At 38.5% G+C, this 23862-nt stretch overlaps 4 protein-coding genes across 9 annotated transcripts; all 4 read right to left on the reverse strand.

Annotated features, from left to right (window-relative positions):
* Positions 1-4222: 4222 nt before the first annotated feature.
* Positions 4223-5977, reverse strand: LOC125468058 (syntaxin-22-like). Its single transcript, XM_048578777.1, has 4 exons — positions 5879-5977; positions 5247-5595; positions 5063-5163; positions 4223-4546 (listed from the first exon to the last, which is right to left on the reverse strand). Exons 2-4 carry the CDS (start codon positions 5470-5472, stop codon positions 4481-4483), a joined length of 393 nt encoding a protein of 130 aa, XP_048434734.1. The 5' UTR covers positions 5473-5595; positions 5879-5977; the 3' UTR covers positions 4223-4480.
* LOC103966607 (syntaxin-22) lies at positions 5875-6807 on the reverse strand. Its single transcript, XM_009379789.3, has 4 exons — positions 6632-6807; positions 6447-6540; positions 6147-6268; positions 5875-5977 (listed from the first exon to the last, which is right to left on the reverse strand). Exons 1-4 carry the CDS (start codon positions 6805-6807, stop codon positions 5875-5877), a joined length of 495 nt encoding a protein of 164 aa, XP_009378064.2.
* Positions 6808-13050, reverse strand: LOC103966608 (ATP-dependent DNA helicase At3g02060, chloroplastic). 5 transcript variants are annotated; one of them, XR_007256164.1, is made up of 13 exons: positions 12250-13050; positions 11659-12130; positions 11405-11539; positions 11174-11298; positions 10874-11013; positions 10455-10525; positions 10061-10222; positions 9769-9855; positions 9395-9568; positions 9039-9083; positions 8504-8860; positions 8079-8390; positions 6808-7214 (listed from the first exon to the last, which is right to left on the reverse strand). XR_007256164.1 is itself a non-coding variant. In XM_048578775.1 (12 exons), exons 1-12 carry the CDS (start codon positions 12858-12860, stop codon positions 8289-8291), a joined length of 2481 nt encoding a protein of 826 aa, XP_048434732.1. In that variant the 5' UTR covers positions 12861-13050; the 3' UTR covers positions 7435-8288. The 5 variants fall into 5 exon arrangements, 1 of the variants encoding a protein (XP_048434732.1); XR_007256163.1 differs by lacking the exon at positions 6808-7214 and adding an exon at positions 7355-7537; XR_007256162.1 differs by lacking the exon at positions 6808-7214 and adding an exon at positions 7355-7579.
* An 8839-nt stretch (positions 13051-21889) lies between these two features.
* Positions 21890-23716, reverse strand: LOC103966604 (non-specific lipid transfer protein GPI-anchored 30). 2 transcript variants are annotated; one of them, XM_009379788.3, is made up of 2 exons: positions 22512-23716; positions 21890-22361 (listed from the first exon to the last, which is right to left on the reverse strand). In XM_009379788.3, exons 1-2 carry the CDS (start codon positions 22843-22845, stop codon positions 22198-22200), a joined length of 498 nt encoding a protein of 165 aa, XP_009378063.2. In that variant the 5' UTR covers positions 22846-23716; the 3' UTR covers positions 21890-22197. The 2 variants fall into 2 exon arrangements, with proteins under 2 accessions (XP_009378063.2, XP_048434736.1); XM_048578779.1 differs by having other exon boundaries at positions 21890-22364.
* Positions 23717-23862: the final 146 nt, after the last annotated feature.

Genomic DNA, 23862 nt, shown 5'->3' on the forward strand with positions numbered 1-23862 from the left:
TCCACATACTAAACAATTGGCTGAGTATTCTCCAACGACTGGACATCGATTCTTTGGTTCTTTTCCCACCAAATTTCTCAAGATAATTGGTATGAATAAGACTCCACATTTCTCGCAACTGCATCTCATTACCCGTAATTAGATCATGAGTAACTTCAACCTAGTTAGTACACAACGTAACATCTTCAATAAGCATCCAATTTATACCTGCATCATTAGTCATTTTGTTGGAAAAAAATTGGATTGAAACTTTGAGAGAAAGATAGGAATGTGGTTGAAAGTAGTTGAGAAAATATGAAATTGTCGTTGAAACTTTGAGAAAATATGAAATTGTGGTAGAAACTTTGAGAAAATATGAAATTATGGTTGAAAATTTGAGAAAATATGAAATTGTGGTTGAAACTTTGAATGTGACGACCCGTCCCAAATTATAATATATTTTATCTTCGAAAGCGTGGAAATGACAATTTTGCCCTTGAAATGATGTGTGGTGGTTGTATAAGCGGGCTAAGGAATTGGACCAATTACTGTACCTCCTACTTTCTTAGGTCCAATTAGAATTGTGGGTTTGTTTTGAATTAAATTGTTAGCCCTAAACCTTATGGGCCAATCAGGGCCCTGCTCTTTTATTTTTGCCCAATCTCGTAGCTCAGTCACACACACACCCACACCTACAACTCTCTTTCCTTCTTCACTCTTCTCAACTTTTCTTCCTTGTTCGTACAATCCGAGCCTTCAACTCTCAAACACCATCCAAACTTCATTGATCAAGCTTGAGCTTTGCATCAAAGTGTTTTTGATGACTTCACGAACCTATCTGTACCATTCGATCAAAGAATAGATCACAGGAACCTAAGAACCTATCTATAGCTATGTCGTGATCGAGGTTAGTTCATGGAGTTTTAAAGCTTAAGGGAGTCTTAAAACTACTCCATAAAGATCTGGGAACAATTTTTGGAGGATTTAGATGTCGGGATAGGTCAGCTCCACAAGTTCTTGTTTAGTCAGAATTTTCCAAATTTTTCTAGAAACCGGGGAGTGCAGCGGTGGCCGGCACTGGAATCCGGCGAACCCATTGGAGAAGACAAGGAATATTCTGTCAACTTTGACGAAATATAGTGATGGCGTAAGGTAACACCATTAGTTTTTAGACGATATGTGCTGATATTTAACGAAATATTCCCTAACAGCGTTAAGGTTACCATTAGCATGCCAGGCACGTGCCTGCTTGTAGCCAGCGCGTGGGACGTCGGAAAATTTTTCTAAAAATATGGGGATGCTCGTGGTGTTGAGTAGGCCATGATGGTATATTCAATCACCCCAATTGAGCAAGGTATGAAAAGTTATTTCATAATGATGGTTATGTGCTTTAAAATAACATTAACTTAGTTGTTTCACATATAAGTGAGACGTTTCCAGATGAACAACGTAGCCAAGTAAGACTTGAGGGTTACGACCCGGCTACATACCAGTGAGTGGGCTTTTTGGTTATATATATATATATATATACACACACACACACACATATATATATATGCCTTATGTTTCCCAGAAACTGCTTAAATGGGTTTTTACGTTTTAAATGCCATATCGTATGTATTATATATTAGAATATGCTTTATTATAGCTGTGCATATTACTGCTCGACGCTGTGGACGCTCAGGTAAGCTTCAAGTATGATTGTGATAGTAGTAAGTATGATTATGATGAGTTGCTTTTAGTGATTTATATCATGCACCTCAGTGTTAGTGCTCTGCCCAAGGATAGGGCCTAGCCTTCACGTGATCATTCACCTCCTACACCACACGCTCACCTTGGATCCAAGGCAGGTAGACCACATTAGGTGGTTCCGACTGGTAGGTGACTTGCGATACTTCGCACAGCCTTCACGTGATCGTAGCACTTGAGCATACTTATTTACAACTAGCCTGTTGAACAAACCACATAGATGGTTCCAACTCATGTGCTGGATTTGATTTGATTGTTGAGTTCTTGATTTCAGCCATACAGGTCACGTTAGGTGACTCTGGCTAATATGTCACTTTATATTAGTGCAATTCTCCTGGCTTACTTATTCATAGTTGAGATGATTGTCATGGCATACACATAGTTTGGTTATTCTCGAGTATAGTTTTCATATGTGTTTACAGTATATTTTCTGGGAAACTTATACGGGTTTTACAGTGAGGGGTTATTATATTTGAAAAGATAAATGGTTTTGAAAGCTTTGTGTTTTTGCGCACTCATACTTTCTGTTTTGTGCCCCTCCAGGTTCTAGATAGAAGTTTGTGTCGATGGCTCACGAGGACTTCTCGATGGTTCTGACAGATATCCACCAATGTAGGGTTTCTTTTATGGTCTGTATAATTATTACTTAGTCTTCTGCACTGCACTTCAATACCTATGCTCTGGTTGTGTGTGTTTTTACTCTAATCACTTTCACTCGTACTTATAGGCTAGTCTAAGGTAAGATAACTATTGGTTTTTATTTATTCGCATTTTCATATCATTACCACTTCCGCACAGCGTACATGGTTACGTCACCCTCACGTGACGGCCAGCATGCCTCGATTGAGGTCGAGGTGTGTCATTGAGAAAATATGAAATTAAGGTTGAAACTTTGAGAAAATATGGTTGAAAGATTGGAATAATGTAGAAGATAATGGGAAGGTATTTATAGAAAAGTAAAATCAATTTTTTTTTTTTTTCAATATTTTTTTTCAGATTTTTATTAATTTTTTACATTTTTTTATTCACATAATTAATCTTTGCTGTTGGATTAAAAAAATTTTAAACTCCAACCCTCCAAATTGTGCCACGTGGCACAACGGTAAAATTTCAAATTTTATTATTATTATTTTTTTAATTTATAAAGACGAATAACATGGACTGTTAATCTCAAATCCAACGGCTGAAATTAATGAAGGTTTGAATTTTTTCTTTTGGACCGTTGGAAGTCCAACGGTCCATAAAATGTAACCGTTGAAATCCAACGGACGTGAAGAAGCCACGTCGACTCCCCCAACGGGCCCCACTGTCTGAAAATGTGTCGAAGACGTGCCTGACACAAAAATGGCAAAAATGTGGCTGACATCTCCCTAACGTCAGTCTTGTGTCACATGGCCATCAAGCTCTCGGGCCAGCTATTTGTGCCGGGCCTCTTCCTCAGGGCCCCCTCAGGCTCCATCACCAGCAAGGGCTAGACTTGGTTGCTGGGGTGATTTAACCCTGTTTGATTACCGGTCCATGGGGCTACTCCACACGATGGAGTTGCTCTAACGCAGGGTACATTTCTAGCCTCTAGAAAAGAGAAGGCCCGACTAAGGCACATAGAAATAAGAGAAGACCAAGACCTAAAAGAAAGGAGGACTAAGACCTCAGGAGGTAAGAGGAGATAACTTTTTGGCACATGCTAGGCAATCTTTGAAGTGCTAGGGTGCTCTAATTAGAACACCAAGCCACCAGAAGGATGCTCTAATTAGACCACCAGATCATGATGCTCTAATTAGATCACCAAACCAGGATTCTCTATAAGACCACCAAGTGCGAGGCTTAGTGGTATGCATGCAGTGTAGGCATGCAATGCTAAGAAGAGTGCTAGACATACAATGCTAGGCATGCAGAGTGCTTTACGAACAACCACCTCACCTAGTGCTCTACAAACGACCACTAGATGAAGTCCCGTTAACCAAGACTAAATGTTTATTAGACCATATTTGTTGAGCGGATAGGAAGATGCCCGTTTATGAGTGAACCACTATACAATCCTTGTGTTCATCTTACCATTGTTTTATTTATTTATTATATCCTTTAAGTCAACCTTATGATATATGAGTATCAGCCCACACCTGTCTGAGTTTGACCCGCAAATTTTAAGCATTAACACGGGGATTCATAGTTTCGGTCCCTAGTCTGAGGACCCAAGATCATTCCCTAGTTTTGATGGGCATCCTGAATTGCCGATGACCACGTTTATTATGTTTCATATCGGAAACACGAAAACAATCGTCTTCAACACATAAATCACTGCAGCCGCTTGGTCAGTTTTATAGTTGGTTTCCACTACTTACATTTCAGAAAATAGACATCGATATCTCAGGACTCGTACCAAATCCTCACCATACTCACCTTCACCTTCTTTCCATTCGTATTCTCGTGGTCTCCATTCTGGAAGATAGCTGGATAGGACATGCATCTTTTAATATAAGCGAACAGGACAGCAAAACCAAAAACTAGTAATCCACTATTAAAAAGAAAAAATTACAAAAAGTGAACCCCAGGAACCATAATACAGATAACAAAAACAAGCAGAACCGCCGCAAGATAAAAGGAAAGTGAAAAAAGAGACGTTCCAGTTTCCACTCTAATACATGTAAATCTCAACCAAAGGCTGGAGGACATCAATAAACAAAGAATTGATCAGACAAACAACATTGTCATGCAGAGGCACACCGTGACTATGTATGTATGTACTTGCACATTATATGATAAGGACGATCACGACGATCACGACCACCACTACCAAAACTACCAGCACCCACCAACACTGCAACAGATAATAGACCAACATTGAAGATAAGATACGCTGCTTCAGACAAGAATTTGACAGGAAATAACAAATAGGAGACAATCAGAATCAAATTCTAAGATAACCTAAAATTATTGTGCGGTAGGGTGATCTTGATCGCAAACTACCCAAACATGTCCTCTACAAAGTCTCTGCTACACCAGACCAGACAGTCTTCTTGCTATTTGTCACTAAACAAAACAAATGAAAGTTTGTGTTCGCAATTTTGCACATAAATTCCATTTCTTATTGCAACCTAATGTCTTCTTTTCTATATTATGTATCACAGTCTAGATGACATGATGTGAGGTTGCTAATTTCCTTTTGTGATAACATTAATTTTGTCACTTCTTTTTTTAACGCGCACAATTCTAAACACATCCTTTTCCCCTAACAGATCAATCACAAAGTACTAAACACCCTGTATTAATGGTAAGTGGGGTAGATAAGACGTGAAAGCTAACTAGTTTGTTCAATTTATTGTTTACTCCTTACCCATGAGCATCTGGATTTAACTCCTTTGGACGCCTTAGCTAGTTGAACTCTAGCTTGGGTCGTTGCAGCAGAAGAGTTGTCAATGTTTGATTGAATGTCATCTGCAATGATAGAACAATATGCCCGATAAATAAAATAAGAGCAAAAAGCTCCATGAATGCAAAGTGAAAGTGAGCTGTATTACCAATGACTACACCCTGCTCATGAACGAGAACAGCAAGGTCCTTGAAAATTTCACTAGCTTCCCCTATTTGTGCTTCTATGTCTCGAATACCCTGTTCCCTCTCCTCAATGATGGCATCATTGAAAGCAACCTCATTATCAAGCAAAAGTAACTCCTGCCTGTAGGTGAGGTGTTTGTTCAAAACAGAATTGTGAATCCTTGTAAAACGTGTATCAACCCAACCCATGTGTAAGGGTGTGTGCAAGCGAAGATGCTCAAACTATTAACCATACACGGTAAGTTGTCAGCCAAAGTTAAGACTCCCTCCCAATGTACAAGGTTCACAGAAGCAACTTGAAACTTTGAGCCACTGAAAATACACACGAAAACTTTGGCCATAGCCACGGGATGGGATGGGAGCTCCAAGTTTTTTAACAATACAAGAGTTAAAAAGTCGAACTGAAGAATGGTCGGCAATATTCAATCCTTTTTTCATATGATGAAAAGACAAAAGTGGAAGGTGAAGGGAAGGATGATGTGAAATTGTTAATGAGTCAATGAGAGATGAAATAATAAAACGAAAAGAAAAAGGACTGGAATGTTAGGCAGAGCAAATGATGTGAATGTAGATAGAGAGCATGGAAATGGGTTACCTCTTTTGGTCCTGAAGGAAAGGTTGGCGGTGCTGATCCCTGGTGCTGCCACTGCTAGGTTCCAAATATTCCCCAGAGGCAGAGGCGGAAGCTGCAGAGCTGTTGTGAAAGCAAGCATCAATAAAACAAGGAGAACAAAAACAAACAAGAACAGGAACAAGGTGTGGAGGTAAGCCAATGTCATACATACACACAAAAACACAAGTATAAATATTTGAATTAGAAAGGTGATAAGAGGAGAAATGTAGTAGTAGGGTAGGGGTGGTACGTTGGCAAGGAAGGCATGTAAGTAGACTCGCGCTCAGACGCGAGCTGTTGAACTTTCTGAAATTCTTGCAATGTGGTCTGGAAATCTCTTGCAAGCTTCGCATCTTCTATCTGCTTACTCGGCTGAAAAATCATGATAACATTTTTTATTATTATATATATTTTTTTTTTTTGAAATTTGAATTAAATTAGAAAGAAAGAAATGCCTGAAATTGTTGCAGTGTGATTTAGTTTAGTAGATGAAATTCAAAAGGCGGAGGCATGAGTGATGAGAGTGAGTGAGGTAAAGAAAGAAACGCACATTGACATTGGATTGGTGATCAGATTGGGTGAGGGATTTGAGCTTGACAGACGTATCTTTTACCAGTTCAAGTATGCGTTGCCTCGTGTTGTGCCTGCACTTTGCATTTCCACTCATTACATTACATAACAATAACAACACACTAATTATGAACGACTTTGCATAACAGAGAGAGAGAGACGCACAGCTTCTGGCGGTGATCGGGAGTGTCCTTGGCAGTCCCGATGGCATCGACCAGTCGACGGAAAGTGCCGACGGCAGTGTTGATCTGGAATATACCGGCAGCCACCGCCTGAGACGGAAACGCCGATGCCTTCCTTCCCCTTCCTCCTCCGCCACTCTGCACATCTTGAAAGCTCATTTCTTCCTTCTTTCTTTCTTTCTTTCTTTCTTGTTAATTTCTAATAAGATCGAATTGGGAAGGAGAGGGCGCATTACAGATTCACAGGACAGCTGCTTGATTGATGGAATAAATTAAATCAAAATTAATGGAGTTAAGACTCGGACCAGTGGGATCCATCATCGATCTACGCTCCACGTTTCTCTCTTCCCCACTAATCTATCTGCAACTGTAAAGTGAGCCGTCCTCAAAAAACAGAGAGTAAACAACACTAGAAATGCTCTCGGTATTTTTGTTTTGCTGCCAAGTACTAGCAAATTCGTTGGTATTTTCCTTTTCTTCTCAATTCATTAACGTCTTAATTTAGTGGTGATGCCCCGATCTTTCTCTTAACGTCAGAAGAGGTTCGATTTCTCTCCACCAATTGACTGAAAATTAAATAAAAAGAAATCCATCGCTAATTAGACATCTGACATTTTTCACCCTTTTTTGTATTTATGTATTTATTTCATCTCATACTTGTAAATTTATTATTTCTAATATGTAAATTGAATAAATTAAATAAAGATTAGATAAGGGCATGATTTTATTTCTATACGAATTTGAATTCAATAAATAAATAGATAATTAAATGATAGAATCGAATCAGAAAATAAAAAACATTTCCTGTTAAAGAATACAAAAGCCAAAAATTAATTTGTGACTTAGTGGACGACCCCATTCTGTAATTTATCCGCATACGTGGCTTCACCTGTCGATTTTATACCCGTCAGTCAACGGCGCACCCCAGGCACTAACCAAATGGCAAATACCAAACCAAAGTAGCAAATTAGCAACAGCAAGGAAGAGAAACAAGAGTAATTAGAGACTAGAGAGCTCCTCCACCATTTGAAATGATCTCTCTTCTCTATCTCTACTAATAATAGCAAGTGCAGAACTACTCCACTTTACAGAATTACAGATGAGCATTTAAATTAGCATCTAACTATGCATATACCCTACCAACGGATTGACTGATCCTTCCTTCCATATACAAATACAAATAGGATTATCGTCGTCGTATGCATATGCGTATGGCCTATGGCGTATGTGGATGCATGCATGACAACAACAGAGTGCGTATTTCACTGCCCCACACACACCTGTTTGTATGTATGCATCTATGCATGTATGATGTATCTCCCTCCACTTGTCTTGCTTACCTAATTCACAAGTAACCTGCAGTCCATAGTACTGATATAACTTAACCCATATGAATAAACCAACCATCAGATCAATTGGTGATGACTTACCAAGTGACTCACGCAGATATACTGCATCTTGGCTTTACAACAAAATCAGGCAGATATATTTGGCGCTCTCTTTTTACGACCCAATCAATATGCTAATGCTCAAGGCTTCCAAGTACGGCAAAAGGGTTAACAAATCCACTCCATCGTGTACTAGTGTAGTGCTAGTCCATCTTTAAAAAAAATTGAATTCCTGTCCGTGCCCTAAGACACCTAATACTTTATGAGAGCAGGTAAGGAAGCATGCAGTTCAGCCAAACATTGAAAGATCCAATTCAACAGCTGTTCCCTCGGTAGCTCTAGAAGAAGTTCCGCCTGCAACACATGACACAACCAACATGACGATATCGTGACAAAATTTTCTTTTATGAAACTTAGCTCACTTGTCAAAATGTAAAAGAAAATGTATTCATGAAATATGAGATTACCTTGATCTGGTCACCCTCAAAAACCAGAGAGTTTCGGTAGACATCAGAGACCATTGATTCAGTAATCAGCTTGAAGACCTTTTTCTTCAAACTTGTTTTCATAAAAACCATCTTTCCTGAGGCATATATCTTGCTTATTCCAAGATCTGCTGCCATCCTCCTCACATAAAGCTTCTTTAAAAGAATCTCCATGGAGTGTGGCTCCTTTCCATATTGCCGGCGTAAATTCTCAGCATAATGCATCAAACTCCAGATATCTTTCTCAGCAGCTTTCTCGGCTTCATGAATTATCTCCATGGGATTCTCCAGATAATTTATGTATTCAGAGGGGAGATGAGGATTTATATGTAAATCAATCTGAAAAGTACATAAAACACACCCATCAAATACAAATATGCATGCATATTGTCATCCCAATCTCTTCTAGGAAGTCCCAATCTCTTCTAGGAAGTACAGTAGGATGTGTCAAAATTAATCAGCATCTATCTTTGTTCAAGTGTTTATCTTAAGATGCTGAAAGTGATAGTAGAAATACCTCAACAGACCAGTAAGGAACTGAAACTATACGGTGTTCATCAACCTGGCATCAAACAAACAAAACAGCAAGTTTTGAGTTCAAAAGTTCCGAGAGAAGACAAATTCTAGACAGTGAGTGGGCCTAACGAATGAAAAGTTACTACATGTGTGCATTGTTCGAGAGCGGAAGAGAATATATTGAACACCATTTTAGATATTTTGAACCATTTCCATCTCATACATTGATCTTTTATGCAGTTACAGAACAAAAGATATTGCAAATGCAATAATAATAATGACAATAAAACTAGCCAAAATTGCACTTAAAATGGAAACAAGAAGTAAAAGGTAAAATATTGGATCATGAGTGTAAACCTTGGATAGGCTCTCAAAGAGCATTTCAAAGAAGAGATCAATGCCAACATTTCCAACATCCCCTGTTTGTTGCTCACCAAATATGGTACCAAAGCCTCTGATTCCCATGTCCTTCTCTGCAAGTTGGAAACCTTGCCCAAGTTCACAGCATTCCTCAAGAGCTGCAAGTCGCTCCTAGAGCATGACCACAATGATTGCTACTTTAAACACTCCAAAGTAACCACAGACAAGTAAATCTAGAGCAAAGTAGCTAATTGCCTTTAAAGTGTATCTAAAATAGCATGCAATCATGAAAAACAAGTGCTAAATATCATGAAGGGTAACAAAAGTAGTTACAAAAATGTATACAATATTCTATAAGGGACAAGAAGTACCAGCGCTTGATCAGTTAGCAGTGACTTCTCCGGATAGAACAAGTATGCATGAGCTTCCTTATCTGCCCGGCCTACCCTTCCCCGCAACTACTACCATTTATGCATTTAATGAAACAAAAAAGAACACAGTAAGTAAAATGGATTAGGAGTTGGAGAAGCTCAGGTACCATTATGCTCTCCTGTTTAATAATTGAAAAGCACTTAAAATAACCATAATAACAATTTCAAATGTTAGTATTCCTTATATGATGCACCATTTGGAAATATATAAAGAAAGAAGAAAGAATAAGACCTGGTACAACTGCGCTAAGCCAAATTGTTGAACATCCTGAATTATGATGGTGTTTGCATTCTGAATATCAAGCCCACTTTCTACTATATTAGTGCATATAAGAATCTTGATTTCACCTTGTGCAAAATTCTCCATGGTTTCCTCCAGCTGCTTTGAATATTGCTGAAAAAATATGTAGATATAATTACTGACATGCAGAAAAAGAAACCCAAATGAGCAAATCCCTTTATAAGTTGTAACAAATGATGCATACAACTTGACAAAAAAAATTGATGCATACGAAGAACTTTCTCGTTCAAATCCTGATGCATCCTCAATTTCCCTAATTCTTAAAATGTCATCACATAGTGGTTCCCTTTGGAGATACCAAATGCCAAAGCAAGAAAGAAAATACCTTCCCATGTGCAATAGCTATTTCAACATTAGGAAATGACTGTTCAAGAAAGTCCATCACTTCTTCAAGTCCTATATCATAAGAACAGAAGTGAAATATGTATCAGCCATCAAGAGAATCAAACGTTTATGTGGGAAAACATTCTTGAATTTCCTCTAATTAGACTGTTATTCAGTAATGGAATTTCTCTTATTCTTTAGACATGTACGCCAAATGAACCTAGAACCACGAACAAGGCAGTCCTCATTTACTCTATAAGTCAACAGGCTCACAAAATAGTGACATATGCATGTAGTCATTGATAAAACTGAAAAGAAACAATACAGACACTACCACCGAGCAACATCATGACAAAGAAACTTTGTGCTTAGCGTTTGTAGAAGTAATAAAAAGCATAGATCATCATTCAATAAGGTTACCTTTAATGCGAGGCAATACATAAAACACTTGGCCTCCTCTGTCCAGCTCATGCTTAATTGCTGATAAAACCTTTTCTTTACTGTATGCAGAAAGATGGGATTTGATAGGGACCCTTTCTGGTGGTGGAGTTGAAATCAAACTGAAAATTTGAAGAATACATAATTACAGCAGCACCAAATTAAGGGACTCGCATTACGCAAGAACTACTGCAAAGATAAGTCATTACCAAGTATCACAGAACAAATTGAAATGGGCATCTAGATCAAGAGATCTCTAGAAGTCCAAAGACAAGTCATTACCTAACATCACGGAACCCAGTCAAGGCTAAATACAGGGTTCGAGGTATAGGTGTTGCAGAAAGAGTAAGAACATCAACCGATGTTTTGAAAGAAGCAATCTTCTCCTTTTGTTTGACGCCAAACCTCTATTTAGCAGAAAGAAAGTGCATGCTTTAAGACAAAGAAAGAAGATTGTGTAGGTCAACTAGGAGAGAATCTAATTTGTTGCAGATAGCAGATTCGATGACAAACCTGTTCTTCATCAACCACTAACAAACCAAGATTACTATACACAACACGACTTCCAAGAAGCGAGTGAGTCCCAACAATTATGTCCAATTGCCCCTTTTTAATCATGTCCAAATGCCCCTCCTTTTCTGCTTTGGTCTACATGCCATAACGGTTGTGATCAGTTTAAGACTAAAGGGAGCAGTTTGAAAATTCCAGGATGCATAAGATGTGATACCCAATAAGTATGTAATATGTAAGAACAAGACTTGGGTTACCTGAAACCTGCTGAGAAGTCCAACCTTGATGTCGGGGTAGATAGAAAACCGGTCTGAAATAACATCAAAATGTTGCTTGGCCAAAACAATAGTCGGTGCGAGAACCATAGCTTGCTTCCCCGCAGAAACTACACAGAAGATGGCACGCAAGGCAACTTCGGTTTTGCCAAAGCCAACATCGCCACAAATTAAGCGGTCCATTGGGGTTTCTCTGGCGGTTAGATCTTTGTGAACATCAATGAACGCCTGCTGTTGATCAGGGGTGGGTTGATAAGGAAACTGAGAAACAAAGTGAGTCATGGCAGGAGTGAGTGGGTAGGGAGGGCGTCTTTGTTTGAGTCTGTGAAGATACAGCTCCATCAAATCAACAACCATTTTCTGAATGGCAATCTTTCCTTTGGTCTTTCTTTTCTCCCAGACACTGGTGTCACTCAATTTGCTCAACGTACGAGGCCTTTTCGTTTCGTTCGGCCTGAAACAAAACATACAGATTATAAGTTAACGTATCGTTTTTTTGGTTGGTTTGTTTGTTTTGTGGAATGAATTCATGAGATTGAAAAGGAAGAAAGACAGAAAGGAAGGAAAACGTACAGATTATAACGATAGAGCAAGCGAGAGGCCTGCTTGACAGGAAGCTTAGCCATGCCATCGGCGTACTCGATGAAGACGTATTCAATGGAGTCGGTCTTAGAAGCGGAATTGAAACTGGGACTAGCACTGTCTAACTTAATCCCAACGAATCGACCAATGCCGACCTTCTTATGGACGACGTAGTCCCCAGAACGAAGAGTGTAGGGGTCCACCTTGTAACCAACATCGCCTCGGAGCTTCTCGAGGCCCCTCTGCTGCTGCTGCTTCACCATCTCTATGTACTTGTCCGCCTCCTCCGATTCCATCACCGTTCTCATTCCCGAGCCCTCTCTCTTGCTCTGCTCCCGCCGAATCCTCTCGTTCAGAATGGTTATGGCGTCGCCCTCTGCCGAATCCTCTCTCTTCCCCGATTTCGGTTTCCACTGCTGTTCCGTGCTTTGGGTGTGGGTGTGAGTCTGGGCGGTGTAGACAGCGTTGGGCACCCAGCAAACCAGTCCTCTTCTTCCGAGTCCGACTCCGCAACAAAAGCTGGCCCCGGGACACGGCGGCACCCTCAGCCCTCTAATTGCCGAGCTAGAGTTTAGGGCGGGGATTGGGAGGAGCAACGCCATTTTTTGTTCCCTGCAGAGCGACTCTTCAGTGGATAAAGTTAAGAGGTTTTAGAGAGGTTTTACAGTTTTACATTCACCATTCCTTTTTTCACTGTTGCCGCTGCTTTTGCAATTGCATTGTGAACAATATGAGAGAGTCCTCAACTCAATTCAATTCAATGGGAGGCATTTGATGCGTGGAGTGGAAGATTTTTCGCTTTTTTTTTTTTGTTTTTTTTTTGGTCAAGTGGAGTGGAGGATATGTGCCCACGCCATGCTACCCAGGCACCCACACACTGACTGACGACTCGACACCAGATATTTCTATTTCTGGGCCCCTTGCCTTCTTGTTGTTGGTAATGGACCTTGGTGGGCTTACAACTTTCCCAACAGACACAGCATTCTGTTTCCTTTCTTTAAGATTTTTTTTTTTTTTTTTAACAAACGATATTATTTACAATACACTAAGAAAAATGAATAGACTTAGCCTTACAATGAGATAATAATAATGTAATTCAAATTCTCCTTTACCAAGAATCGAACCTAAGACCGCTCACTTATAAGTGAAAAATAATACCATTAGACCATAGTACTAAGCGGTTTTTTTAAAGATTTTTATCACCTTTTATTTTTTACCAACTCATCAGTTTGATTTTTTATGTTTCAAATTCATCAATTTAGTCCTCTATCTATTGTCCTCCACTTGACACAATGTAATTGGATTTGTGGGCTCCACAAATGTCCACACAAGTATCCTAACAAATATTTTAACAGAATATAACGACAATGACTACATTGATCAGTAAGATAATAGATAAACACTAAACTGATGAATTTGAAACATAAAGTATCAAACTAAGGCTAGGCACGGGCCGGGCCCAATTTTGGAGGAACTAGACCTTATTCGTTTTAAACAGTAACAGGGCGGGGCCGACAGGGTAGAGGGATTTCGAGTTTTGGAACCAGATCTAACCCAGCCCGTTTCAAACGAGCCAATTCAGGGCGGGTCCACAAGTCTAACTTTTTTTTTTTTTTTTAAATACGTCATTTTGTAAAATGGGGCTACAACCTGCCATTGCATTGCAGTGCACAACAACACATATTACATTTATAGAAGTATTGAAGCACATATTAATATAATCCCAAATCATTGAAATTTGAGTTCTCAAGGATACCATGATCCCATTTTAACAATGGTTAAATTCTCAAACTGATACCAGCTAATGCTTAATCCCAGATTTCGACCCCTTCCACCCAAATCATTTGAACAAAAGATTTGAAATTGGAACATAACAAAGGTCAAGATTCCAAAACCCAACAAAATCTCTAAATCTAGAAAACCTTAATTTAATTTTAAATCCTAAATCCCTAAAACATAATACCTTAAAACTGAATAGGGCTGTTAGCAGAGCTCGACTGTGCTACAAATATAAGTCTGAGTCAGATGGAAGAGATGATTGATTCGTCGCTTCGAGTTGTTCGACTTCGTCGTTCGTCCCTTCGAGTTCGACAGAAAGAGAGATTGATTGATTGATTTCGAGAAGAGAGACACACACAAATCAGCAGTGGTTTAAGGTTACATTAGAAATCAAGTAGCTCCAGATCATCGACCATGATTGCATTCCCTATCCCAATTCCTTGTATGCATTCAAAAATTAAAGCCACATAAAACAAAGAAATTCGCTATAAATTGAATAAAAAAAAAAAGGAGAGAGGATTTCAGTTTCCTTGGATCGAGGTCTGATGATGGTGGTGGCGGACGGAGCTGATGATGACGGCGGCGGACGGAGCTAGGATAGTGAAAATGAGTCGGGATGAGAGATCAAGCTGGGAAAAAGGCAACTGAGTGACTCTTTTCGGAGTATACGAGAAGACTGAAATGAGGATAAAACCAATTATTCCTTGCTAGAAACGGGCCGGACCGAGGGCTCGTTCCCTCCTATTTCTGGAACCGCACCGAACCGCTAATTTAGTATACCCGCCCCGCCCCGTTTTGTGTTTTGAAATTTAGGACCCGCCCCGACCCGCGAGTCCAAGACCTGTTTGCCTACCCCTAGATTAAACTAATGAGTTGGTAAAGATAAATGATCAATTGTGATAAATAAAAAATAAAAAAAAATGAACATGGGGAATTGACAGGCAATTGACGGAAAGTTTATTTTTAATAACATGGAACACGAACATGGGGTGGGTTTTTTTTAATTTTTAATAACTTTCTTCAATTAATTATTATTTTAATAATTAAAAATATTAAATGATTTTTTTTTTTTAGTTTTTAATAATATTTTATTAGTTTTTAATAGAAAGTGTGCCACGTCAGCATTTAACGGAGGAATTGATAGATAATTGACGGAAGGTATGACATTGAAACTTTTTAAAGACAAGGCATGAAACTGTTAGTGACCCAATAGTTGAGGTAGTTTTGTAATTCACCCAAAAAAAAAGAGAAGAAGATGATGATGATGATTTACCAAACCGTTCCATTTTAAGCTTTTCAAAGCGGTTTATGTGAGTTTGAGTCTTATATTTAGAAACCATGCTATTTAAGTTTGATTTTATAGCACTAATTTTGTAGTTAGTGAGTTTAAAAGTTCCGAGAGCCATAATCAAATTCAAAGGTTTCAACCCACCCTGTAGAACCTTAACAACCCATCTCCCTTAGTTATCTTCCTTTGTAGACTAGTAAGCAAATTCATCTATTTTTTTACATATAACAAAAAAGATTTGTATCTTAAACCGAACAAAACAATAGTTCAAAATGTTTATTACCGATGATGGAGGAGAGATTTGAGGGATACATTACTGCCCAAACTATTACGGGAGGCAGCAATGGGCAAAAGCTTGATGGAGCAATGCCGCGTGAAGGTAGAAGATCTACAAGTTGTGAACTTCTTTTTCCGAAGAAGAAGCAATAATAGTATCTGGAGAAAAAGAATCGGCTAACTTTGTGCCCGCAGTCTCAATAATACAAAGGATGCAAGCGTTATCCCAAATGATTGGACGTAAAGCGTTTGTAGGTGGCTTTTTAAGTCCGCCGTCAAATCCTAAAGCTCCACCGCCTAGTGGCTCTAGGGAAGTAGGAATAGGAGAGCATTCATCTTGGGTGGGCTTACTACTTAGCTGTTTTCAACAGTTATCCACTCCGTACTTGGCTACCCAGCGTTTACCATGGGCACGATAATTGGTACACTAGAGGTGCGTCCTTCCCGGTCTTCTCATACTACAGAAACCCTGAAACTCAAAGTTAATGGCTCCATAAAAAAGGCTCGTGGTGTGGGGAAAAGTTTCACACAAACCTATAGCATTGATTATCTCGAGACGTTTGCTGTTGTGGCCAAACTAAACTCAACTCCATAATCATTATGTTAGTTACAACTAACAGATCTTGACCACTGCATCAGCTCAATGTCAAAAGGGCCTTTCTTCATGAAGACCTCCACTAAGTTTTCGAGTTCAAGGGGAGGAAGGGAAAGTTTTCAGGTGAAAAAAGTTGATATATGGTCTCCAGCAGTCTCCTCAGCCATGGCTAAGTGATCCTAATCACATTGGACCCAGTGCCCAAGTGGTTTGGCCAATAAGAGCACTCCCACCATAGCATATTGCTCGGGGGACCGACTCCAGAACAAAGGCCCGAGGGCCGGTGGAAGGCGTCCAGCGTGACGCAGGCTGGGGGACGGGGGAGGCCCGAGGGCCAGGCCCGTGAGGGATTGCCAGCCCTTGAGCCCGAGGTGGGAGTGACGCAAGGCTGACGCCAAGGTGGCGTCAGCGTATTATTTTATTTTTTTTGTGTCAGGCGCATGCACCCCACCCGCGCGTGGGGGCGCGTCCCGACACAATAATCAGAAAAAAAAATGTTTTGTCAGTTACCGTTGGGAAGCCACGTGGCTTCCCACGGTACGTTAGATCCTAACGGTCACTTAATGTGGACCGTTAGATCTCAACGGTAAAAAAAAATAAAACTGTCAGATTTAATATCCACCGTTCGATCTGAGATCAACGGTGGATATTAAAATGCTTTAAAAATTAAAAAATAAATGAAAAAATAGTTTAAAAAATCTGAAAAGTTACCGTTGTGACACGTGGCACAATCTGGAGCGTTGGAATTCAAATTTTTTTATATCCAACGGCAGAGATTAATTAATTGAATAAAAATTTTAAAAAAATTGTAAAAAATTCAAAAAAAATCAAAAAAATATCTGAAAAATCTGAAAAAAATTGTAAAAAAAATTGTTTTTACTTTTCTATAAATACCTTCTCATTATCATCTACCTTCACAACAATTTCATATTTTCTCAACTACTTTCAATCACATTCCTTTCTTTGTCTCAAAGTTTGAATCCATTTTTTTTCAACAAAATGACCACTGGTGCAGGTACGAATTGGTCGCTCATTGAAGATGTTGCGTTGTGTACTAGCTGGGTTGAAGTTACTCATAGTTCGCTTACGGGTAATGAGATGCAGTTGCGAGAAATGTGGAGTCTTATTCATACCAATTTTCTTGAGAAAATTGGTGGGCAAAGAACCAAAGAATCGATGTCCAGTCGTTGGAAATTACTTAGCCAATCGTTTAGTACGTGGAGAGACGCTTTGGCACAAGCTAGTAATAATATTCGAAGGGGGGAAAATTACTCGGATATGGTAACAAGATATTATTATTTATTGTTTGTATTCTTTATTTGTTACGTACAAAATTTATTATTTATTGTTACTTATTTGTTACATTATAATTATGTTGTTTGTTACATTATAATTATGTTGTTTGTATTATTAATTTGTTTGTTACATTATAATTATGTTATTGTTACTTATTTGTTACATTTATTTGTTACATTATAATTATGTTGTTTGTATTATTTATTTGTTACTTATTTTCATTAAAATTAATGTATAATATCACTTACATTAAGAAAAAAAATGTATATATATATATATATTTTGCTTGTTATGATTAACATGACATCTATATATAAATATATATATATATATATTTATTTGTTAATTATTTTCATTATTTACTAAACTTGAAGCCTTCTTACTTATTTTCATTATCTTTGTTACTTATATATATATATATATATATATATATATATATATGTATATATTTGCTAGTTACTTATTTTCATTATAATTATTTATTTGTATTATTTATTTGTTACTTATTTTTATTGTGTAGGAACTTCAAGCACAAGCTTGGTACGCTGCCAAAACCAAAAGCAAAAATAAATCATTCAACCGGTGGGAATGTTGGAATATTGTCAAAGATTGTCCTAAATTTAGAGTTGTGCCAGTTGGTCCAGAAGTGCACATGAACAGCACCCCTCTACACTCTACACCCGATCATGAGAGAGCAGATGATGCAGAAGAAGTGCCCGAAACGCCCCTCCCTGAACAAGCGTCGGGTTCGACCCGTTTTCCAATTAGGCCTCAAGGTAAGAAGGCTTCAAAGAGAAAAGGGAGTGCTTCCAAGAACGATTATGCAAAGTTCATGGAAGAACTTACTCGCCAAGGTGAATTGACTTTGGCGAGGGAACTGGCGAAAGATGAGGCTGATAAGGCTGATAAGGCATCAAAAGCAGCAGCTGTTGAGAGAGAATTTTATGCTAATGAGAGAGAAAGAGAGCTACTTAGGCAAGAAAGGGAACATGTTAGAGAAGAAAGACGAGCTCAACAAGATCCGTGAGATTATGAACATGTCTTTAGAAGGGAAGTCTCCAAATTCTAAATTTTTTTGGAAGTCAGAGAAAGCGGACGTGGTGCGAAGGAGGCGTGCAAGAGAAACAATAGCAAGCCAAGGTGGTTCTAGCACCGCAAGAGAAGATCATCCTAGCAGCACAAATTGGTTAAGTGATGATGAATAGAGTACTTTTTGTAATCGGAGCCCATAATTTTCCAATCACTTTGGGTTGTAATTTATTATTTATTGTTTGTATTATTTATGTTGTTTCCATGTTCATGAATATTTATTCAAATTAATTTGGTAAGTTATTTATATTAAGAATTAATTTGGTAAGTTATTTAATTTGGTAAGTTATTTATGTTGTTAAAAGTCCATTAAAAGTTCATCGTTCTAATTAAAAGTCCTTTACATACATTACATATACTAAGAATTACATAAACATAAACATAAAAAAATTACATAAACATAAACATAAACATACTAAGAATTACATAAACATAAACATAAAAAAATTACATAAACATAAACATAAAAAAATTACATAAACATAAACATAAACATATACTAAGAATTACATAAACATAAACATAAAAAAATTACATAAACATACCAAATAATAAAACACACCAAATAAAATAACATAAACATACCAAATTCAAAATAACACACTAAAATGAACTTAATTATCCTCAGCTTGTTTGAATGCCCACTGGTGCTCTATCAAGTCAATTTGTCGGGCATTGTGCATGTCTGGCATTTGAAATGCAGTATATCGTTGAATGAGCCTTTCATTGTAACGTCCATCCCTTTGTAATGGCTCATGTTGCACGGGGTCATCGGTGGCGTCATGAGCACAATATATACGTGTTCTTGAATTGTTCATCGGGTTTGGCTCATATTCATCAACAGCTTCATAATCGTACTCATCTTCCACAATCATGTTGTGAAGAATGATGCACGTCATCATGATGGATCGAAGCGACTCTACATCAAACAATCTGGCAGCACCCCTGACGATCGCCCAGCGAGCTTGGAGGATACCAAAACAACGCTCCACATCCTTCCTGCACCCCTCTTGACAGCTTGCAAAGTGTTTTTCCTTCGCACTCCGCGGACGTGGCACTATTTTGACAAATGTTGACCAGCGCGGGTAGATGCTGTCAGCTAGGTAGTATGGCCCGTCGTACATACGTCCGTTGACCTCATATGTAACTTTTGGTGCCTTTCCTTGCAGGACATCGTTGAACACTGGGGATTGGGCAAGGACGTTGATGTCATTTTGAGCTCCCGGGACCCCGAAAAAGGCGTGCCAAATCCATGTATCAAAAGATGCCACCGCCTCCAGAATGATACTTTTTGCCCCTTTTCTGTCCCCGTAAGCGCCTTGCCATGCACTTGGACAGTTTTTCCACGTCCAATGTATACAATCAATGCTTCCAATCATCCCAGGAAAGCCACGCATCTCCGCCTTCTTCAACAGCCGCTCCAAGTCCATGTGTGTGGGTTTGCGGAGGTACTCAGCGGTGTAGATAGATTCGATTGCTCCGCAAAACCTCATCAGGGACTCAAGAATGGTTGATTGCCCCATCCTCGTTATCTCATCCACTTGGTCTGCAGATGCTCCATATGCAAGCATCCGCAAGGCAGCAGTAATTTTTTGCTCCGGCAGTAGACCCATAGCACCAAAAGCATCTTTTTTTTGCACAAAATAAGAATCATGGTTGCAAACAGCAATCATGATTTTGTTGAACAAATGTCGTTCCATTCTAAAACGACGTCTAAAGTACGTATCAGGGAATGCACTATTAGGAACAAAATAATCATCCAAGAGTTCCATACCTCGTCGTTGCCTGCTTCTATCAAGGTTTCCGGAATGCCTGGGCCTGCAGATCTGAGCCGTAGCTTGGATGACTCGACGGAAATGTGAGGCTCTGCCCCTTCTTACGTCGTCATCTCTCATTTGACGCTCATCATCTTCTTCCCTCTCATTTCTTACCCCCTGCTGATTGAACATTGATTCTGATTGGTTAAACAAGTCTTCCTCTTCCTGATTCAATTCCCACATCATCCTTGAGGAAGAAGAAGAAGACATTGAAAGAAAGAAACAGAAACTATGAATATTGAAACTGATTTTTGTGAATAAGGAAGCAGAAATTATGAATAATGATAGAGATCTTGAGAATTTTGGTGTGAGATTTGTGAAGATGGATGGTGGATTATATAGAGGATTCAAAAAGGATTAGGTTCTGCATAATGCCACGTGGCATGCCATCATTCGTTAAAAATCTGATGGAAATCTATCATCCAAGATTGTTAACAGATTATGACACGTGGCATGCCGTCATTCGTTTAAAATCTGATGGAAATCTATCCTCAAAGATTGTGAACCGATTATGACACATGGCGCGACGTGATTGGTTAATAATCTTATCAGAAATCCATATTATAATTATTTATTTTGTATTATTTAATAATACTTAGGATAATGACACGTGGCGCACCGACAACGATTAAAAATCTTATCCGATATTACATTTAAAATTATTTTGTATTAATTTTATAAATAAAAAAATACTAATATTTTATTGCCTATTGCCAGGGCTATAGAAGTGTAACGGTGGAGATGCAAAATCTATTGCCAGGGCTACTTACTGTTCATTAAGGGCAATTACTGTTCATTAGGTGGATTGAATAGTGTATTGCTAGGGGGGAGGGCTCCAACGCTGGAGTTGCTCTAATGGGTCAAGAAATATTGAATGGTGAAGTAGGGGGAGTTTCCGAGGAATACAAATAACCTCTGGGTTTTTTTTTTTCAAATTTGGCTAGCATCTAGAATAACTAGTGAATTACAACTCTATTGTATTGCAATTGGTGCATTGGTCCTTGCTACCTCAATACTTCTTGCTAGTTGGTTCGATCATCACAAAATTGCTACGAAACTAATGAGCAAATTAATAGATACAGAAAAGTCAAACTCAAGAACAAGAAAGAAGGGCAGTAGTAGTGGTCACGCACGTTAGGAATTGGTTCACGAGAAAAAAATAGAGAGGGTGTAGAGAGATAAAAATGTGTTGTTGCTAGTTGGTGGGTTTTGGGTTCTAGTATTAGTTTTTCTTTTCATTTGTCTAAAGGCCATATTTCGTAGTTTAGTAGAGAGATTTTATTAGTTCGGTGTCTCTACACAACAATTGGGTTCAAATAAAATTTTTCAAACATAATACTAAATTACTTACCATTAACCAATGAGAAAAGAGATGATTTTTACACACCATTTTTCACTTCAAACATATCCTCTAGTTTTGTATTTGTTAGATTGAACGAGTAAAGTAAAACTAGCAGTCAAAATTAAAAGAAAAACACATTAGAAAATACAAAGTGAAAACAATAAGAAATTTGATATATGTGGTACGCCACACCCATTCATTACATTGATCATCTTTGATCTTTAATCATCAAGGAACTACATATAAAATCACTCCACAATCATCTTTGTTCAGCATCGATCACAACATATAGGGCTACTCAGAAATTGTATTTAGAAAGAAATAATAATAATAATAATAATAATAATAATAATCCCATATAACAAGAGCAAGAGAAGAAGGAGAATAATTCATTAATTAAATACAAGAAGACTTTTCCTAATTGCAAGCAATATGCTAATATCCACAAGTGTTCCGTCTAGAATAATGCGTTGTATTTGATGCCAATAAATAGAAGAATCTGAAGAGACAACGACAGAGCTGTGGCCGCCACGCTTCCACGAGAGAGCAACGAAAAGGCATCGTTTACAGAATTTGGAACTGAGTTCCTGGAATTACTAGGAGCACGACTAGGAGGAGAACCTGCTGAGAGAGAGAGAGAGAGAGTAACTAACTAGATGATGGTGAGGAGAGGACAAACAGATAATTAATGAGAATTAATTTAATTTACTATGGACATGATTCATTAAGAGTAAGACAAGGCTGGTAATCAGTGCGATGAATGAATCTTACTTGAAAGGCAGGCGAGCGGGTTGACACGTTCACCACATCTTCCCGGCAACTGCTGAGCCTCGTTGATATTGATGCCGGCTTGCTCAGCTTGATTGGTGGCCCGGTTGCTGATCATACTACACAAACATTGTGGATTAGACTTGATCAACGATTTGAGAGGATCGCAACAATTGTCGGGTGGGTGACGGGTTCCATTCAGGTAGTTGAGGCAAGGAGCAAGCTGACTGAGGCAAGACGTGTCTCCTTGAGCAGCAGCCACCATTAACATTCCTTCCTGCGCCATAATGCCGGCAAACACTAGTATTACCAGTGCATTGTTTTGGTACTTGGCCATTTTCCAAAGTTTCCTTGAGAACGCAGTTGTTTGTTGTGTTGTTAATTTGTTTGATGTTTCTGTTAACAGCTAATGCATATGTGTGTGTGTGTGTGTGTGTATACACATATAGCAGCAGCACAGCACACATGAATGAGATGACTTGAGGTGAGGATGGGTTTGGATTAATTCAGTTGGTAATCCAACTTCCTGTTGTCTAATTGACTAATAGTCTAACAATTAAAGTCACTGTCGCAAGTAGGAGGAAGGCGGTGGTGCTGGTAACTGGCTCATTACATTATATAGCTGATATAGATAAATAGGTGAAGCTACTTTCCCTCCCAACTCCCAAAGTTCCAAGGAATTTCAAACGTGCAGAAATCAATCCCCAATGTTGTTGTTGTTGTTGTTGTTGTTGTTCACCTTATTAATTGATTTGCTCCTGAAATTGCATTTAGTCTCACTTTACCACTGAAACTGGTTTCATCTTACTTTGTCCCATAAAACTGCCATTTTCGTCTCACTTATTCCCAACTCACCTCATTTTCATCCATTTTATCAAATAAACGTTAAATTAAAGGGGTAGTATAGAATTTTACTTTTGACATTGTTCTTTTCCTCCAAATTGTCTGCCAAACAATCTCAAATCCATTTTTAATACTCTAATTAAAACCCATGTTTGTTTCTCTTGCGTATTGGTGTGGAGATGAAGTTGCAGCTGTTGGAAAAAACAAATAATGAGTTTGCTTCAAAATCTAATTCAAGCTAGTCATTGAATCCAAGGGTTGCAACTCAACTACGCATCAATCCGCAAGAGAGACGGACGAATTACAGTTGTCGAAAAATGGAATTAGAATTGGAATTGTTAAGTAAGAATTGTGTAAAAAATAAAATGTTCATACTACCTCTAATTCAACATTTATTTGATGGAATGGGCGAAAATGGATTGAATTGAGACTAAGTGAGACGAAAATGGAATTTAAAGTGAGAAAAACAGCTTTAGGGGGTAAAATGAGATTAAAAGTCGGTGTCAAGGGG

The sequence above is a fragment of a genome, unplaced genomic scaffold (assembly GCF_019419815.1).
Source record: "Pyrus x bretschneideri cultivar Hongxiangsu unplaced genomic scaffold, Pyrus_bretschneideri_v1 Contig13, whole genome shotgun sequence".
Taxonomy (NCBI): domain Eukaryota; kingdom Viridiplantae; phylum Streptophyta; class Magnoliopsida; order Rosales; family Rosaceae; genus Pyrus; species Pyrus x bretschneideri.

Bases quoted from the DNA above. Each gene is read 5' to 3' on its own strand.
- LOC125468058 (XM_048578777.1), bottom strand. From the start codon at position 5,472: ATGGGTTGGGTTGATACACGTTTTACAAGGATTCACAATTCTGTTTTG. The intron at 5,164-5,246 runs GTAATACAGCTC...CTATCATTGCAG, and splicing joins TGAGCAGGGTGTAGTCATTG to ATGACATTCAATCAAACATT. The intron at 4,547-5,062 runs GTAAGGAGTAAA...TATCTGTTGCAG, and splicing joins TTAAATCCAGATGCTCATGG to TGTTGGTGGGTGCTGGTAGT.
- LOC103966604 (XM_048578779.1), bottom strand. From the start codon at position 22,845: ATGGCCAAGTACCAAAACAATGCACTGGTAATACTAGTGTTTGCCGGC. The intron at 22,365-22,511 runs GTAAGATTCATT...TCTCTCTCTCAG, and splicing joins CCCGCTCGCCTGCCTTTCAA to CAGGTTCTCCTCCTAGTCGT.
- LOC103966608 (XM_048578775.1), bottom strand. From the start codon at position 12,860: ATGGCGTTGCTCCTCCCAATCCCCGCCCTAAACTCTAGCTCGGCAATT. The intron at 12,131-12,249 runs GTACGTTTTCCT...GTTTTGTTTCAG, and splicing joins TTGCTCTATCGTTATAATCT to GCCGAACGAAACGAAAAGGC. The intron at 10,526-10,873 runs GTAACCTTATTG...CTTATGATATAG, and splicing joins TGTATTGCCTCGCATTAAAG to GACTTGAAGAAGTGATGGAC.
- LOC103966607 (XM_009379789.3), bottom strand. From the start codon at position 6,807: ATGAGCTTTCAAGATGTGCAGAGTGGCGGAGGAGGAAGGGGAAGGAAG. The intron at 6,541-6,631 runs GTGCGTCTCTCT...TGCAAAGTGCAG, and splicing joins CCCGATCACCGCCAGAAGCT to GCACAACACGAGGCAACGCA. The intron at 6,269-6,446 runs GTGCGTTTCTTT...ATGATTTTTCAG, and splicing joins ATCACCAATCCAATGTCAAT to CCGAGTAAGCAGATAGAAGA.